The 16,591-nt window shown below is 48.7% G+C and overlaps 5 protein-coding genes across 5 annotated transcripts; 2 read left to right on the top strand and 3 right to left on the bottom strand.

Annotated features, from left to right (window-relative positions):
- Positions 1-353: 353 nt before the first annotated feature.
- BDV37DRAFT_260305 (putative ATP-dependent permease ADP1) lies at positions 354-4,790 on the bottom strand. The gene is made up of 3 exons (XM_032083227.1): positions 2,629-4,790; positions 1,156-2,568; positions 354-1,095 (listed from the first exon to the last, which is right to left on the bottom strand). The coding sequence occupies exons 1-3, from the start codon at positions 4,255-4,257 to the stop codon at positions 859-861; spliced, it is 3,279 nt and encodes a 1,092-aa protein (XP_031936765.1). The 5' UTR covers positions 4,258-4,790; the 3' UTR covers positions 354-858.
- Positions 4,378-8,872, top strand: BDV37DRAFT_275246 (putative long-chain fatty acid transporter; the record flags this gene model as incomplete). Its single annotated transcript, XM_032085368.1, has 7 exons — positions 4,378-4,395; positions 4,847-4,864; positions 4,932-5,389; positions 5,462-6,151; positions 6,423-6,427; positions 6,858-7,642; positions 7,712-8,872. 7 exons carry the CDS (start codon positions 4,378-4,380, stop codon positions 8,870-8,872), a joined length of 3,135 nt encoding a protein of 1,044 aa, XP_031936764.1.
- Positions 8,873-9,105: 233 nt separating this feature from the next.
- BDV37DRAFT_287564 (purine-cytosine permease family protein) lies at positions 9,106-10,878 on the bottom strand (the record flags this gene model as incomplete). Its single annotated transcript, XM_032088131.1, has 4 exons — positions 9,106-9,243; positions 9,336-10,101; positions 10,182-10,405; positions 10,459-10,878. The coding sequence occupies 4 exons, from the start codon at positions 10,876-10,878 to the stop codon at positions 9,106-9,108; spliced, it is 1,548 nt and encodes a 515-aa protein (XP_031936763.1).
- Positions 10,879-12,459: 1,581 nt separating this feature from the next.
- On the top strand, positions 12,460-14,014 carry BDV37DRAFT_229706 (hydroxyacyl-thioester dehydratase HTD2). Its single transcript, XM_032080327.1, has 2 exons — positions 12,460-13,372; positions 13,439-14,014. Exons 1-2 carry the CDS (start codon positions 12,759-12,761, stop codon positions 13,920-13,922), a joined length of 1,098 nt encoding a protein of 365 aa, XP_031936762.1. The 5' UTR covers positions 12,460-12,758; the 3' UTR covers positions 13,923-14,014.
- A 91-nt stretch (positions 14,015-14,105) lies between these two features.
- BDV37DRAFT_287562 (uncharacterized protein) lies at positions 14,106-15,673 on the bottom strand (the record flags this gene model as incomplete). Its single annotated transcript, XM_032088130.1, has 4 exons — positions 14,106-14,762; positions 14,817-14,959; positions 14,983-15,274; positions 15,338-15,673. The coding sequence occupies 4 exons, from the start codon at positions 15,671-15,673 to the stop codon at positions 14,106-14,108; spliced, it is 1,428 nt and encodes a 475-aa protein (XP_031936761.1).
- Between the last annotated feature and the right edge of the window lie 918 nt (positions 15,674-16,591).

Genomic DNA, 16,591 nt, shown 5'->3' with positions numbered 1-16,591 from the left:
CTGGAGATACCAATACAACACTAGTCTCGTACGGTAAAACCAAACACAAGAGACGACGTCTAGTGAGTACTGATCATAGTATTTACGGAGCACATGTCCATACTACATACGTACATCTATACGGTACAAGATCGGTACTGTAAGGATACTACGGAATAGGTATAGAAACTGGACCATTACCGATAAGACCGGTATGAAAAAGAGCATGCGATATCGCTGTGGGATGCCTCAGCTGTACGGTTGGGGCTACTACTTACCAGAAGCGGAGTCTCCCCGTCAACACGGACTTCAAATGGTCAACTTGCCAGCTACAGGTAACAAACAAGTCGTCGGGTTATTTGCTCTGATTTTACATTTATTATATACATGCCCCAATTGACACATTATACATGTAAATATAACTATATGTTCCTAATATCATGTTAACAAAACTGCCCCTCATATGGAAGCCCGCACGATGACGTGGGGAGACACGTGCTTCCATCCGCATCTGGAGTCTTCTTCTACCTAGGTAAACGTCGACTGTCGCCGTCATAGTAATTCTCATTCCTCATATGGGCATATATACACTTCCGGTGAGTCGTCTATACCCCTCAGCGGGCATTAAGACAGGGGTTAGATGAACATGATATAAATGGTGAGCATAAAAAAGAAAAACGAATCATACCAATAAAAGGAAAGCGAGGAGAAAAGGGGAAGGAAATAACAAGCAGAAAAGAAAAGGCTATGAAAGCATGGTACAAATATCTTGTCACCAATCAACACCAAACAGTAACGTCGCGGATACCACCAATCTCGCCGAACGTAGATTAGACGAGGCGTAAAAGGCGAGAATGGATTGATGCATTCAATACGCGACTACCGCTTCTCAATGAGGAAAACATGCATTGCTCCGTAGGCAATCACGATGAATGCCCCAGAGATTATACCCAGCCCAATAACATCCTTCCAAAACGCCAAAGTGTCGAACCCGAAAGCGCTCAGTATGGAGGCCCCTGGAACCTCAATATCCAGCCCATACTTATGGTCGATTAAAGTGAGGAACGTCACTTCGTTGACAATCAAGGCCTCAAAGCCGTAGTGGAAGATGGACAGCTAGAATTTGGTTAGCTTTTGCATCCTCCCCCCAGGAAGTTCAAATAGGTATAAACTTACTGTTTGCAGCCACAAAGCGGACTTGGGAATTGCATCGTGGTTGAGTAACAGACCAGCAAATAGCAGACTGAACAACATCACCAAACTGCCAATCAAATTGGCCACTCCGCCATCGCGGAAGACGATACCGATGAAGAGACAAATGTTGGCAGCTGCGAGGTTGAAGAGGACAAGTACTAAGATAAACCGGAGAAACTCTGGCCATGCGGGAATCAGTCCGGTCATGGGATACACGATCACCCCCATGATCACCGGGGGCAATAGTCGCAGAGGCACGATGTCGAAAACCACCTTGGCCGCAAAGTACGTAACAGGGTGGTAGTAGCCATTCGCCCGTTCACGAACAAACAGGAGTCGTTCTGCTGAGAACACCGTGAGACTAGTGAGTGTACTGAATCCGAACAAGGCGAGGACGAAAAAGAAAAGACCCAAACGATTTTGGAACCCCTTGATATCGTCCGTCAATCCATAGAACAGGTATCCGCACAGCACAGCAAGCAGGATAGAGATGGCATAGTGAGTAAGCATTAACATCGGATTCCGGTACAGGTTCCGCCATGTCCGCTGAGACAGGATGAGAAACTGCCGGAACAGGCCGACCCTAGCATAGCTCTTGGTTGTACTAGAGGCCCCTGAGAGGATGTCTGAGTTGGCTGAACCATTCGCGGTACTAGCATGCTGCACGGCTGCTACGATTTCGTCATTCACGGAACGAGCAACGTCTGAGCTGGAATAGTTCGCAACCAAGATATCGAGATCGGTCTGGCCTGGTGCAATTGGAGGTAACTCATCAGGGTCGTCAAGGATCTGCGGCGGAACATGACCCTGCTGACGAGAAAGGCGTAACCATTGCTGAGGGTTCTCCGTCACATCACCTACATCTTCCTCATCTGTTTTGGGGGTGGCGGGACGTTCACGATCTTTCTTCCGAGAGTAGAGTTGCTTATCTTGGCGTTGCTTGAGAGAAACTCGACGGCCATTCTTTGGCCTTCGATTTGCCTCCAGTGTGCTACTAGAATTGTCCTCGATACTTGCATTTGATGCACTAGCAACTGACTTGACAGCCCGCAAGCTGCTTGATGCTGTTTTGGGTGGGTCTGAGCGCACGTCTAACAACGGGGATACGACCTCGTCAGTATGGGACCGGGTAACGCTGGCATGCATCGTGAGATCCACGAGGTAGTCAGCAATATTAAACCCAGGAGGGCAAGAATATCCGGAATTGTCGAAGTACTGTTGGCATGTTGAAAAAGGACCCGAGTATACAGTCTTCCCATGTGCCAAGAGAACAAGTCGGTCGAATAGAGCAACAATATTGGACCGTGGTTGATGAATAGTGAAGATGACGGTCCGATTGTAAGTCTTCGCTAATGTCACCAGACATTCAACTACATTGAATGCATTGAAAGCGTCCTATTTAAGCATGTTAGCAATTACTGGGTCTTACGGTATTCGGAATAAGTTTTGTCTTACCAGTCCGCTAGTGGGCTCATCCAGGAAGAGAATGCTAGGGCTAGTGACCAGTTCGCAGGCGATCCCCACTCGACGCTTCTCGCCACCAGAGATACCACGGCCTTTCCCTTCTTCTGAGCCGATTAATTGGTCCCTGATATGATGGATACCAAGCTGCTTCTCAACCTCAAACACTCGCTGCTCTTTGGCTGCTCGGCTCATGTCCCGGGGAAGCCGCAGTAGTGCGCTCGTTAGGATCGTTTCATGTACAGTCAGGGTGGGAAGCATGGTGTCTTCCTGATCGACGAATCCTATCATGCTCCTGAAATCGTGGTCATTGACCTTTTCTCCGTTGATATAAAAGTCCCCGCGGACTGCACCCCGCTTGTTTTTTCGAGCAAGAATATCAAGGAATGTCGTTTTCCCCGCACCTGAAGCCCCCATGATCGCTGTAATTTGGCCCGGCTGAGAGACACCCTGAATACCAGAAAGAATTTCCTTCCCATTCAAGAAATAAGACACATTATCCCAATACAGTGCTGCTGGCTTGTGATCCGTCAAGAGTTTAATAGCCTCATCGTCCGAATCATCGGAGAGAGGCAACTGAATACGTCCCCGATACGATCTGCGCGATAAGTACCACACAGTCAAAATCACCGCCACAACAAAGAGTGCACAACCAGCGATAACTCCAGCGATGAGGGGTGTGTTGATTTGTTTCACGGGACGAGTGTATCCAGGTACATCTGTCTTGTACAAGCACTCTCCAGACTGGCAGTTCAGGAAGATACTTTCGTCTCCGAAAACGCTCTTGATCAAGTCATCCATGGCGGGTTCCTGGAACTTGCTGCCGTCATTCGCACTACCACCAATGGTAGACACCGACGTGAAGGAGGCAGGGCCTTGGATGGATTGGTCGAGAAAATCTCCGATGTCAATTGAGCCCTCTTCTCCACAGAGCATGCGGCCTGGAATGCACTTGCACTTGATATTTTCGCATTTGTATTGAGTTCTGTTCCGGTCGTGGGTCGTCTCCAGGCCCCAGTCGCAGGTATCCAGACCGCAATAAAACGATTCCACCTGGTCCACCCAGAATTGGAAATTACAGGTGTTATCATCCGCCTTGCAGGAAAACGTCACCTGGGGCTTCTTCTCCTTGAGCTGGTCGAGGATTTTGCGGTTGGTCACGTCGCACATCTGGAAATTTTCCTTGACCGTGACACCTTGGCTATAACAGACACCCCCTTGGCCTTCAGGCATCATGGCATTGCAAGCGTCATCACTCTGACAGACATTGCAGTTGATTCCGCCCCAGCCATCTTCGCAGTTGCAGTACTTGTCTGTGCGCGGGGTCCTGTCATGGCCATCGGCCAACGACCCGCAAGTCGGCTTCGAGCAGTCCTCACCAGCAAACCCCGGGGGACACACGCACTTGCCGGACAGATTATCGCAGGAAGCAAATTGGGCACATTGAAAGGCATCTAATTGGCAGTTGAAACATGGTGGGCAATCGTCTGGGCGCTTATCGAAAGCATTAAAAAGCGGAGATATCACACGGGCGTCGGAATAGTTGCTCTGTGCTACAGCTGCAGACACCGAAAACGAGAGCAAGGTGGCTAGGTAGAGCTGCGCTGGTAATTTTGATCGCATTGTGATCGGTGTGTGTGAAGATCGGACAGCAGTCGCCTCACTTACTCGCAATCTGGGTCTCGGACCAAGCGGAGTGACCAGTGCGGAGTAACTAAATGACAGATGGGATTAGTAGGTAAGATGGCATTGATTAATGCTGTTGGTCGACGCTCGAGAGCGCTATCTATGGAAAGCAAGAGAAATGCAGAAACTTCCCGCGAAAGACAAGGCTGAAGAGAAGCAAAAACAAGGCAGAAAAGGAGTGGTGGTGAGATGCAGGGAGAGATGTAGTTGAGAGGTTGAGACGGTAGCGCAAGTCACCGATGACGCTGGGTGGAGGACCTGCATTGGCATGCCGACCGGGTGCCTGACAGCCTGGGGCATTCATGGACTGATTAACTCCAAAGAAATGGGGCTTCGGCGTTAAATCCGGGGCGCTGGGCACGTGATCTGTAGTGAATTCGATCCCAATTCTATTTCAGGAGCTCAACAAAAACAAAACAAAAAGTAAAAGACTAGGAACAGGCCAAGTATCAGACATTTGCATCTTCTGTAAGATTTTCTGTGAAGTCTTATCCCTGTCATCATCATTATCATGGTCCAAATAAAGGAATTTGCCGTGGAGCAGGCATGTACATACATCCTCCCTCACAACCCCGCATGAACTCACGTTCTTTATGCTAACATCATGGAAGTGGATGGATAAATATGAACACCATGCCAAGTACAACATCGCAGAGACATGTTGTGCCTCTATTTCAGTGAAAGATCTACAAGAGCTGTCCGAGGATAAATCTCTGAGTCCATTGGATCTCTCTACAAAACTCACGTATGGTGCTATTCGAGGTTCGGAACGGCTGCGAGGGACCTTGGCCAATCTCTACTCGGTCAAAACACCAACCCCATTGCCTTCAGATAACGTGTTAATTACGCCGGGTGCTATTCAGGCCAACTTCCTTTTGCTTTATTCATTGGTTGGACCGGGAGACCATGTCATCTGTCATTACCCCACATACCAGCAGCTTTACTCGGTCCCAGCGTCGCTTGGAGCCGAGGTGAGCCTCTGGAAATCGAAGGAGAATGATGGGTGGAAATTGGATATCAACGAGCTAAAGGAGATGATTCGCCCCAACACCAAGCTGATCATTCTTAAGTACAGGATGCCTCTTTACATCTTCACACTGTTATACCGCCCAACATGACTGACCCAAGGTTTTGGTAACAGTAATCCGCAGAACCCGACTGGGGCTGTCATCCCTCAGGCTACGCTGGAAGAGATCGTAGAAATTGCGCGCAGCTCGTCGATCTTTGTTCATGCCGATGAAGTCTACCGACCTATCTTTCATTCTATTACCCCTATGGAACCTGAATTTCCATCATCACTCCTTTCTCTAGGCTACGAACGCACAATTGTAACTGGTTCAATGTCCAAAGCGTATAGCTTAGCAGGCATCCGTGTGGGGTGGATTGCCTCTCGTGATCGGTCTGTTATTGAGACATGCGCTTCTGCGCGGCACTATACTACCATCTCGGTGGGCCAATTGGACGACGCCATTGCGAGCTATGCCCTGGATGCAAGCTGCATCCACAGTCTCTTAAAGCGGAATATCCAATTGGCGAAAACGAATCTGGCGATCCTTGAAAAGTTCATTGAATCTCATCGGTGGGCCTGCGAGTGGGTCAAGCCACGCGCAGGCACGACGGCATTCGTGCGATTCAGTAAAATGGGAAAACCCATTGATGATGTTGCCTTTTGCGAAATTCTTCTGGAGCGGACTGGCATCATGTTTGTCCCAGGAAGTCAATGTTTCGGTGAGGGAGAGGACTTCAAGGGTTACGTCCGCATCGGAGTGGTCCAAGAAACCCACGTGTTGGAGGAGGGGTTAGAAGTGTTAAGGACTTTTATGGAGGACGGGTATGAAGACGTCCCTGTAATCCGGAAGAAATAAATTAAATGATGGGGGGGGGGGGTGGTATGGAAGCGCCTCGAGGTCCGAGCCATCAATCAGACTTATGTTTTTGTATGATTCTGATAAGTATTAAAGATACTAGTCGTTTTTCCCTTGGCAGATGAGCATGTGACATGCGTGATCACATTTAAGGTAAACTAACTATGGAAACAATTGGAAGAGATCGAAACTTCAACTTCAACTTCAACTTGTTATTTTTACTTTAAACTCTACCAGCCAAAGTGGAACCCCAGGGAGGGAGTACGTACTAGTACTACTTTATGAACTAGACGAGAAAAAGTGGATCAGAAGATAAATAAATTCAACCTTTGTCTCCGTTTCCGAGAGAGCCGGACCCATAAATCAAGCCGAGGCAACTCCAATCGCCCTAACGTCAACACCATAACCCATACCCCATTGACCATGCAGTCGTCCATTTAAACCCAATATCTGTACCCTTGGGACCTTCTACGCTTCCTCTCGTTACATAACCCCGACTATTTGAGCCTCAACTCGCGTAAAGCGCGTATCCCTAGCAGCTCCCTTCTAGAGCTCCCCAAAATGTCTATCCCTTTACCTGGTACGTAACTTGATCTCCCACCCGGAGTGCCAAGGCTCTACAAAGCACCTTTCATTGATAATGATCCCTGACCATATATCTGGTGACTTCAGATCTGCCCCTTTCTATCGCTACGCCTGCTCTCGCCACCACACTCGCATACCTGAACGCGAAATACTCACTGTTCTATGATGTGACATTAATCGGGGGCTTGATCAAGTCCATTTTTAAGTCTCGCTTGGCCGAGCGTCGTGACCATCTAAACCTCTTCTATGTACTGGAGCAGCATGCCCTGGCCCCGGCGACCAAGGACAACCAGTTCATTGTCTACAACGGCCGTGCCTGGACCTTTCATGAAACCTACGTCATGGCGTTGCGGTATGGCGCCTGGCTCAAGAAAGTTCACGGAATCAAGCCTAAGGAAATCGTAGCGATGGATTTTATGAATTCTTCGACCTTTGTATTCCTCCTTCTGGGACTCTGGAGTATCGGTGCCGTGCCCGCGTTTATCAACTATAACTTGGCAGGGAAACCCCTGACACACTGCGTCAGAACATCGACCGCTAGATTATTGGTGGTTGACGAGGAAATCCGTGAGCAATTTACGCCTGAGCTGATGGAGACGCTGGGTTCACCGGAGTTCCGGGAAGGTGGTGGGTCGGTCGAGGTGGTCTTTTTCACGCCCGAAGTGGAATCCCAAATCGTGCAGATGGAGGCCACGCGCGAAGATGACAGCGTCCGAAATGGCCCTGTCCTCCGTGACTTGGCTTTGCTCATTTACACGAGCGGTACTACTGGCCTCCCGAAACCCGCTATTGTCAGCTGGAGGAAGTGCTGGTCTGGCAGCATTTTTGTCACTCATTGGTTGGGGTTGGCTAAGAATGATCGTTTCTTCACAGTATGCTTCACCCTAACTTTTGCAAAACCTTTACTGCCCTTTTTACGCAATAGGCTGATATCAATATAGTGCATGCCGCTTTACCACTCATCCGCCTCTATCCTGGGGTTCATAACTTGTTTGATGAGCGGATCAACCCTGATCATCGGCCGCAAGTTCTCCGCTAGAAACTTCTGGCGAGAAGCGCGAGAGAATCAAGCAACGATTGTACAGTACGTGGGTGAAACCCTGCGGTACTTGATGGCCGTGCCGCCCGAGATCGATGCTGTCACTGGAGAGGACTTGGACAAGAAGCATAATGTGCGCGCCGTGTTCGGGAACGGCTTGCGACCTGATATCTGGGGCCGCTTCAAAGAGCGATTCAACGTCGCCACGGTTGCTGAGTTTTATTCGGCAACCGAAGGCACCAGCGGGTCCTGGAATCTCTCTTCTAACGACTTCACAGCAGGAGCAATAGGGCGAAATGGCTTGCTTAGTAGACTAATTCTAGGAGGTGGTCTGACCGTTGTTCAGGTTGATCATGAATCGCAGCAACCCTGGCGGGACCCTGAGACAGGGTTCTGTAAGGCGGTGCCACGAGGGGAGCCCGGTGAGCTATTGTATGCCATCAATGCGGCTGATCCTGTTGAGAATTTCCAAGGATATTTCAAGAACTCCAAGGCCACCGAAAGCAAGATTGTTCGTGATGTGTTGCGAAAGGGCGACGCATACTTCCGCACTGGCGATATGGTGCGGTGGGACACTGAAGGCAGATGGTACTTCAACGACAGGCTGGGCGATACCTTCCGATGGAAGAGTGAAAATGTGTCCACAAGTGAAGTAGCCGAGGTATTAGGAGCACACCCAGATGTGCATGAAGCGAACGTCTATGGTGTTGCGCTGCCTAATCACGACGGACGTGCCGGCTGTGCCGCCATTATTCTGCAACAACAGCACCAGGCTACCGACCCATCGGTGCTTCTTCCCCCCACCCAAGAGACCCTGAGCAGTCTTGCAGCTCACGCCCTAACGAATCTGCCTCGCTTCGCAGTTCCACTTTTCCTCCGCCTCGCGCCAGAAATGCAGGGAACAGGAAACAACAAGCAGCAAAAGCATGTCCTGCGAACCGAAGGCGTAGACCCGTCACTGGTCAGTCCTTCGGACAAGCTGTACTGGCTCCAAGGGGACACCTACGTGCCTTTTGAGCAGAATGACTGGAGCCGATTGCAGGGTGGACAGGTGAAGCTGTAATGGTTTCTCCTATGTTATGACGATCTATACAGTATATATTCTTTGTAACGCTTTCAGGTATATGTATGCAGTGAACATCATCCCCGCCCATCTGGCGTCGATACCCTGCCCACTCGCCATTTTAATTGCCTCGGGTCTGAGCCGTATATGTATTTTGTGATATCATTAACGTCCGAACAGTATTATTCCCAGTTCAAGGTATAGTTATATGCTCCCACAGTCTGCCAAAACTGTCACCGTCCCACAACACGTAACTCGACACATCGAAAAGCTGGATACACCACCGCAGTAAAGCCAAATGCAAGCCACATACCCAGATCACAATTCTGAGGCAAGGCTTTGGCAATCGGCCCGACAAAGTATGACTGAGACTGGAATGACACATTAGTGACTGTATATACTAGCATATGTTATAGTCCAACATGGTAGTATGGGACTTGTTGCGTATGACAAAAGTACGTACCATTCCAAGGACGGCACCCAAAAGCCCGAATACAAAGCTGGCCCCGGCAGCAAGACCCATCGGCAACCGATGTGGATTATTCCAAATCGTCCAGTCATAGCTGTGACCTCGACGAAAAATCCACGCCTCTTCTAGACAAACTGCCAGCCATGCCACAATCCAGTAAGACATGAGCGGGAGAAAGTTCTCCATGATCTCGCGAAGATACTCGCGAGCGACAATTGCGCAGACGGTGTAGATCACGACTTCGAATGTAGTCAGGAGAGGCCGCGGGATGCGTGGGCCGTAGCGGCCCAGCATTTGGAGGTTGAGACCCGCGGAGTATGTGCATGGGATATTGTTGGAGACTGTGCCGAGGAGGAGGATGACAGCGCAAAGGCGGCCAAAGCCGTGCAGGTTGCTGAACGACGCCGCGAGCAGACTCCCTGGGGAGGCAAGGGAGGCCTCGATCCAAGCTTGATTTGTGTCAATCCCTGTTGCTAGGCCAATGCCTAGGAGTGTTGTTAAAGCCATTGCCAGGCTCGTGCCTGTGCTACCGGCGAGGAACATTCCCCATGATTTGGTTGCTGTTGGCAAGTAAACGAAGTAGTCTGCGCTTGCCGGAGCCCAGGTAACGGCTGAGGCGAAGCAAAGAGAGAAAAATGAAAGCCGATCCGCGGCGGTCGCTCTAGGGATATCTGGGGAAACGTGAGGTGAGGTGATGAAGCTTGGCCCGGCAGAGCCGATCATGATGGCCAACGTTAGGGCTTGAATGATCCAGGCGTATCTATGTCTGGGTGTCAGTTGGAAGCCTATAAATAAAAACAGTGGAGGTTGGAACTATCTATGTATAGGGCTTCTAGTTACCTAGTATAGAACTGGAAAAGGTGCACACCAAGAGTGGCGATGAACCAAGTCAGAGCTGATACTACAATTATACCAACAGGAACAGCTGTACGGCCTCCGGACACTGTATAGATGACCTGGCCCCCGAGAATGCAGTTCATCATGCCATATCCCAGCATGGTGAGGATGTTGAGTAGACAGCAAACCTTGCTGAGGTAGTATCCAAGGAAGTATCTAGTCACGACCTGAGTGCAAAATTAACTATAAATCCCATGATCATCGTCTTGATATTTCTTACCAGGGTGCGATTCCCACTTTTGGGACCCCAAGTACTCATATACCCTACACACATACTTCCTAGCATAACCCCCAACGTGGCACATATGGTGGCCTGGTTCCAATCAAGCCCATATAATGATGGACCGTACAGTCCCACGATAATGTTGTTCCCGGTCAATGCAGAGCTCAGCCACAAAAGAAAGATGCGGATGTAAGTATTGGGAGCCGGAGGCTGGCGCTCATCATCTGCTACGCGTTCAATTCCTCGAGCCTCCACTCCAGACACTTGAGCGAATACTCGGCCAAATGCCGCGATGCCTTTCTGAAGTTTGGAACCCTTCAATTCTGCATCGGTTGATAGTAACTCCAGTGTATGGACATGAGGTCCAGTCTCCTTGACTTGTACTTTTGGGTCGCAACCCTGTTCAGCGTCTGCCATTACAATTGCCACGGGTGTTGAATTTGGTAGCCGAAAGAAGATCAGGGAGCGGGAGAACAGAGTAAATAAAGAAACAAATGACAGAAGAAGGTGAGTCGAACTCAATCAGCGGTGTTCCTACACCCTTGTGGTTATTAGGATCCTTAATTATTAGTCCATTGAATCTTACCCTTCCTTGACAGCGTCGATCAGCCGATCTCGTTAGATTTATACTCTTTCGCTACCCGGAAGAGCCGTCGAGTGGCGTCCATGATGCAGCAGAGGCACCATGTAACTTCCAGAGTAAGCACCGTAAAATGTTGATGCCTAAACCCAGATATGTGACAATTGCCCAAGTAGTAATTGGCGAGATGGCAAGAGGGGGTCCACCAAGCTTCTCCCATGAACATGGAATGGAGTCGGGTCCAGAATCTAAATCGATCCAGCTTCAGGAATGTTGCAGCTCTCCTTGCTTATTAGTAGCAGCCTGTGCAAGGACTTGCACATGAACAGCGATTTCATCGTTCCTCTCGATATGATGCTACTGTTGCTTTCTATCGCTACAGGCCTGATGTAAGGGGTTAGGGTGTTTGTGTTGCTGAGAGGTGTTCCAGTGCTGCATTAGCGTTCAGTCGAAGAAATTCGAATCCAAAAGATAAGACACATGGCTCCCTTTTTATCAAGGGGCTAGCGACCTTCTGCTGGCCTAGACCGGGTTTGTTCCGCCACATTGCAAGCCTTCTGATATGGTGGCGCCTCGTCTAAGAGATACGTCTTATTGAGGAAAAGGAGATCGAGAATGCTTCATGCAAGCCTTGAAATTTGATCAGCAGCCATGTGACACCTGCTTATCATGTTGCAAGGTGGACCTGATGATCTTTTATGTGTATATAATTTCTGGTCCGTTATAGATTTGATCAGGAAGCCTATGAAGATGTACGCTATGTTTCGATAATGCGTGGGATCGTGCAGACAGATTGTTGGCTTTGGACTGTTGCAACATGTGCTAGGACATCCGATCGGCGTTTATTGACTGCACATGGGCAGAGAGGGAGAGGGTACAAAGTGAAGAAGACGAAGACCCTATACCCTCAGTATCCAGGATATCTTGTCACTGGTGGTCACTAACTGGCAATGCTATCGATCACACCTTTCCAGTCTCACATACCTGAGCCCAACAAAATCGGCAACCTTACACTATGCCCCCCTATAAGCCGGGTTATGCATAGTAAGGGGGAAGACAAACGGCTATGTTAGCATTTCAAGAGTAAGTGAGATTGCTCCACTATACGAAGCTTAGCCAACAATTCCCGGATTGTTCGCTCCGGCTTTGACCATGTCGTCAGCTCGGCTATTGTCTTTTTGACCACCATCTATGCATTTTCACCGAAAATGACCACATTGAAGGGTCACTATAGCGAAGCCCAGGTGTTTCTTAGTCTTGCAAGCACATTTCCCAGAGAGATACGAGGTAGATATGCAAACTACCCAAAAGCGGCGAACCACAAAGCAGGAGGAATTGTCATCAGATGAAGTTGGGTCTAAAGGTTTAGGTGGGAGAAAACGAGAGCAGATCGGCTAAAACCAAAACCCCCCCGAGTTGTCTGATTCTCACCTTGCAACTTCGAATACGTGCCGGCGAACGAAAAAGTCGCCGAGGCTTCGATGATTTTACTTTTCCAATCCAGTGACAAGCAATTACCCAAGATGGTTAGTACCTCGGAAACATCTCAGTTTAGGATTCCGAGACCGACCCATTGCCCCGAGTTTCGGAAACCCCAAGACCCCAACTCTCGAGATGCTTCCCCAGTAATCCAATTCAGCTTTCAACCTCCGTCTCAAACAGCAAGTAAATGAGGAATTGAGCGAAGTCCAGACTATATCAGCCGTGTGAACTCATAATGTCGCTCTCTTCCGCTGTACAGTGGGCCAGATATTCTAACCAGAACCTGTTTCGAGGGTGCTCTTCGTTCCGTCGCTTCTCAGTACATCATGGTCGATGTTCAGCGGCCGATTCCTCCGCCTCAGCCATTGCAGCATCATTCTTGTCGCGCTTTCAGTCCCTGGGGCCGCAAACTCGCTCACAATTTCTTGACGCCAATCAGCTACAGCTCTTGTCACTCACATTGAACCGTCCATCTCTATACCCGGACACCCCATCGCTGAGCCATGCCTCAACCTCATTGCCGGCTGGCACGCCCCTCCCGCCAGGTTATCATCTAGTTTACTTCACTCCTGCATTTCTGGAAAATGAACTCGGTGCCGACGGTACTGACGTCTCCTACAACCCGGAGACGCCATTCACCCGGCGCATGTGGGCAGGCGGCGAGGTGCATTGGCCGCGTGCCGCAGATGGGAGCCCTAACCCATTGCGCGTGGGACAAGAAGTCCAGGAAACTACGAAAGTACTCAGTGCCGAGCCCAAGATTGTACGTAAGACGGGAGAGGAGATGATCGTAGTGGGCGTAGAGAAGGAGTTTCGCAACGAGCATGGCGTGGCGGTTATTGATCGCCGGTAAGTTTCCATCTTACGTTGATACTAGTATGTCCCCATGGTCGTGAGATGTTAATATTCTACCAGGAACTGGGTCTTCCGTAAAGCACTAGCCGTGCCATCTGTATCATCTACAGCAAGTGACCCGGCACCATTACCCTCGGCACCAGCCTCCTCGTCGACTGTCTCAGCAGCCAAGACTCACACCCGCACCTTGAGACAAACAGCCGTTACTCTGTTCCGGTTTTCGGCGTTGACTTTCAACCCTCACAAGATACACTATTCGACTCCATGGGCCCAGCAGATGGAGGGACATAGGGATCTCGTCGTCCACGGCCCGCTTAATTTGATCTCGATCTTGGACCTCTGGAGAGATACACGGCCAAACACGGCCGATCCTGCTTCGATGCTCCCAGAGAGCATTACGTACCGGGCGACGAGTCCGTTATACGCAGAGGACGAGTACCAGATTGTGCTCAATGAGGAAGAGGAATCTGGTATAGGAACAGTGCAAATCATTGCTCCTGGCGGAACAGTTGCGATGAAGGCGGAGGTCAGGTCGGCTGAATGAAATATTGTGGTCCTTCTTTCTGTTATGGGTCTCGATTGTTCTCATCTAAACATCGTACGTGGGGGGGAATGTCAAACTCCTTCAACTTCTGGATTACGGGTATACGAGTAGATTTAGAGCCATTTAAGGGGTTCCCGATATGTAATGGTTCAGGAAGCTGAATATTGCAGTCGCTAAACTTCATTAACCTCTAGGAACCTGCCCGAGAGTAGCTGAGATATCTGAAAAGCTACATACATTTCTGTTGAAGTCGATAGGCTCTGGCTTTTCTCCATGAATCAAAGGTATCACTTGCGGTGCATGAGTCCATGTGTCTGGTATAGTTGGGTGCTTGGCGTATAAATCTTGCGTCAGAAATTCGTATGAGTTGGCCAAAATCGGCAGATACAGCTCGACGGCAGGTGTTCTATTGAACACGAGCTCATGTACGCCCGCAGACTTCGGGACAAATCTTGCACCCACAGCAGGGTGGAACCGAAAGTAGTTCCAATCGTATCTGAAATCATGTTCATGTCGATATATCGTGGGAAGCTGCCCCGTTTCAGGTGAATGTGGCGAGGGCATAAGCTTGATCTTGGAAGCGATCAAGTCGCCATATCTTTTAGCAAGACAACCCCCTGCAAACACAAGGCATTCGAGACGACTTGCAACTTCCTCTAGGGACGACGCATCATGTGACATGGTTTCTAAGGTTGATGGGGCTAGAACTGCCCAATCTGCGTCAATATGCCGGAGCGTCTGAGCCAGACTTCGGCCTGTTGGAGGCACCTCAGGGAGGGGTAGGATGACTGTTGTTTTATTAAAGATAGCATTTAAAACACCGAAGTGTACGCCAGCCGGCTGGAGAGCTGTCAGCAAAATACTGCGGAAAGAGAGTATAGCCACTGCACTTACATCGCTCAGAGGACAAAGCAGAAGGCATCTCTTGTTCCCAAGCATGGAGCTCTGAGTTTCATAGCCTTCTGGGGCAGAGAGCCCAATACTACGTGCTATATTTGCGATGAAACTGTGAGATAGCAACATGGGCTTCGGGGATCCTAGGATCAATCAGCTGATGCACCCTTAGCTTCGTTATTGCTTTTTGACAACTTGCCTGTGCAACACGGGTTGTGGATGATAAAAGCGGTCTCGTAGTACAGTAGCTTCAGTTCCTTATTATACTCGTATCTTCTTTGGTGCTCATGGAGGAGCTGCTCAAATAGCGGCAGCTCTATAACGGAGATCTGTTTTCCACGCAACGTGGCTCGAACCTGGGGAAAGACCGCATTTGTCGTGATTATGATGGAACATTCGACGTCCTCTAATAGCTTGTGATTCTGAGCCACTGTATTTCTTTCTGACATCAAACACAACTAGAGCTCTCAGTGATCAGCGACAAGGGCACGGCTTTATATACATGTCTATGACTTGCACACCTTGAAGCCAGCTTTCATGGCCGCAATAAGCGTGATAGAGCACAAGGGACTATTGGGCGCTAACCAGGCCAGTGACTCTCCTGTATTGTCTCTTCCCAAAGCACTGGTAATACAATTGGCAACACCGTTCACGGCATTTGCAAGTTCGGCATAAGTAATCTGGCTATATCCAGCGTTCAAATCCGTTGGGGAGGTAGGGTATTCTATCCAGAGACCATTGGGCTCATCGCGAGCCAGCTCGTCGATGATAGTAGGCAGCAGTTTTCCCTGGGAAGCTGCATCAATTCGGGGGTTGCCCATTTTGATGGGTGGGGAGGAGCACTCGATGAAAGGCATGATGGGCAATTGACGAGAGTGAAATGGTTAAGAACCAGTCTTTAGTATGCCCAGTGATTATTAAAAAATCAGATAATTAAAACGAAGGGCACTTCAAGTATACAGTTCGTGAGAAAGGAAAAAGAAATGGCAAAGATATATAAATATATCAGGAGAGCATTCAATGTCACGTTGGAATCACGGGAGTGTCAAGTGGATTTCGATGATTTTATCAGTCAGTCTGCAGAATTCGTGGTTTCAGCCATTCATATCGCCTCACTTACCCCGCGTTGCTTGAAGGAGTTTTTATTTTATTTTTTATCCCTGCAGGAACAATCATTACACTACTGCATACTTTGCAGGGAGCACCAATTAATGGTGGTTGAGTTACATGTACTTGTTCTTTTCTATAGTCAACTAAAACAAACATAACGCCGGCGTGGTGGTGGCACCACCACCACCACCATGTTATGATGATGGTAGAAGAAGCTTGGAAATGTGTTTTGGAACTATAAGTAAGTGGGCGAAGGGAGGAAAAAATAACTAATTAAGAATAAAAGGAGGGGAGGGAGAAAAAAAAAAGAGAAGAAAAAGCGAAATCTGTGTGGACACACTGCCAATTGCTAATACAACCGGTCAGGTTGCAATGACTTGCCTGATGGTGGAGACATCTGATGCTTCTCGCTGGTAAAGACCCCTGTTGTGCAAGGCAACACTGATCCACCCTGTGCAGACAATCCTGAATAATCCTAGGTGAGAGAGGGGCAGAGAGTGGTCCAGCAAAAAAAATAAAAAAAAAAAAAAAAAAAAAAAAAAAAAAAAAAAAAAAAAAAAAAAAAAAAAAAAAAAAAAAAAAAAAAAAAAAAATAGAAAAATAAAGAAATAAAAAAAATAAAGTGGATCCTAATTCCAAATCTGTTTCTATTCTTCAGTCTTTTT

The sequence above is a fragment of the Aspergillus pseudonomiae genome (assembly GCF_009193645.1).
Source record: "Aspergillus pseudonomiae strain CBS 119388 unplaced genomic scaffold BDV37scaffold_96, whole genome shotgun sequence".
Lineage (NCBI taxonomy): Eukaryota > Fungi > Ascomycota > Eurotiomycetes > Eurotiales > Aspergillaceae > Aspergillus > Aspergillus pseudonomiae.
The sequence above is the reverse complement of the archived record's forward strand: the minus strand, read 5'-3'. Positions and strand labels throughout refer to the sequence as shown.

What these genes read in the sequence shown, in the direction of transcription:
- BDV37DRAFT_260305 (XM_032083227.1), bottom strand. Translation starts at nt 4,257, where the DNA reads ATGCGATCAAAATTACCAGCGCAGCTCTACCTAGCCACCTTGCTCTCG. An exon ending in ATGAGCCCACTAGCGGACTG is followed by an intron (nt 2,569 to 2,628) that starts GTAAGACAAAAC and finishes ATGCTTAAATAG; the next exon opens with GACGCTTTCAATGCATTCAA. An exon ending in CCGCTTTGTGGCTGCAAACA is followed by an intron (nt 1,096 to 1,155) that starts GTAAGTTTATAC and finishes ACCAAATTCTAG; the next exon opens with CTGTCCATCTTCCACTACGG.
- BDV37DRAFT_229706 (XM_032080327.1), top strand. Translation starts at nt 12,759, where the DNA reads ATGTCGCTCTCTTCCGCTGTACAGTGGGCCAGATATTCTAACCAGAAC. An exon ending in GTGGCGGTTATTGATCGCCG is followed by an intron (nt 13,373 to 13,438) that starts GTAAGTTTCCAT and finishes ATATTCTACCAG; the next exon opens with GAACTGGGTCTTCCGTAAAG.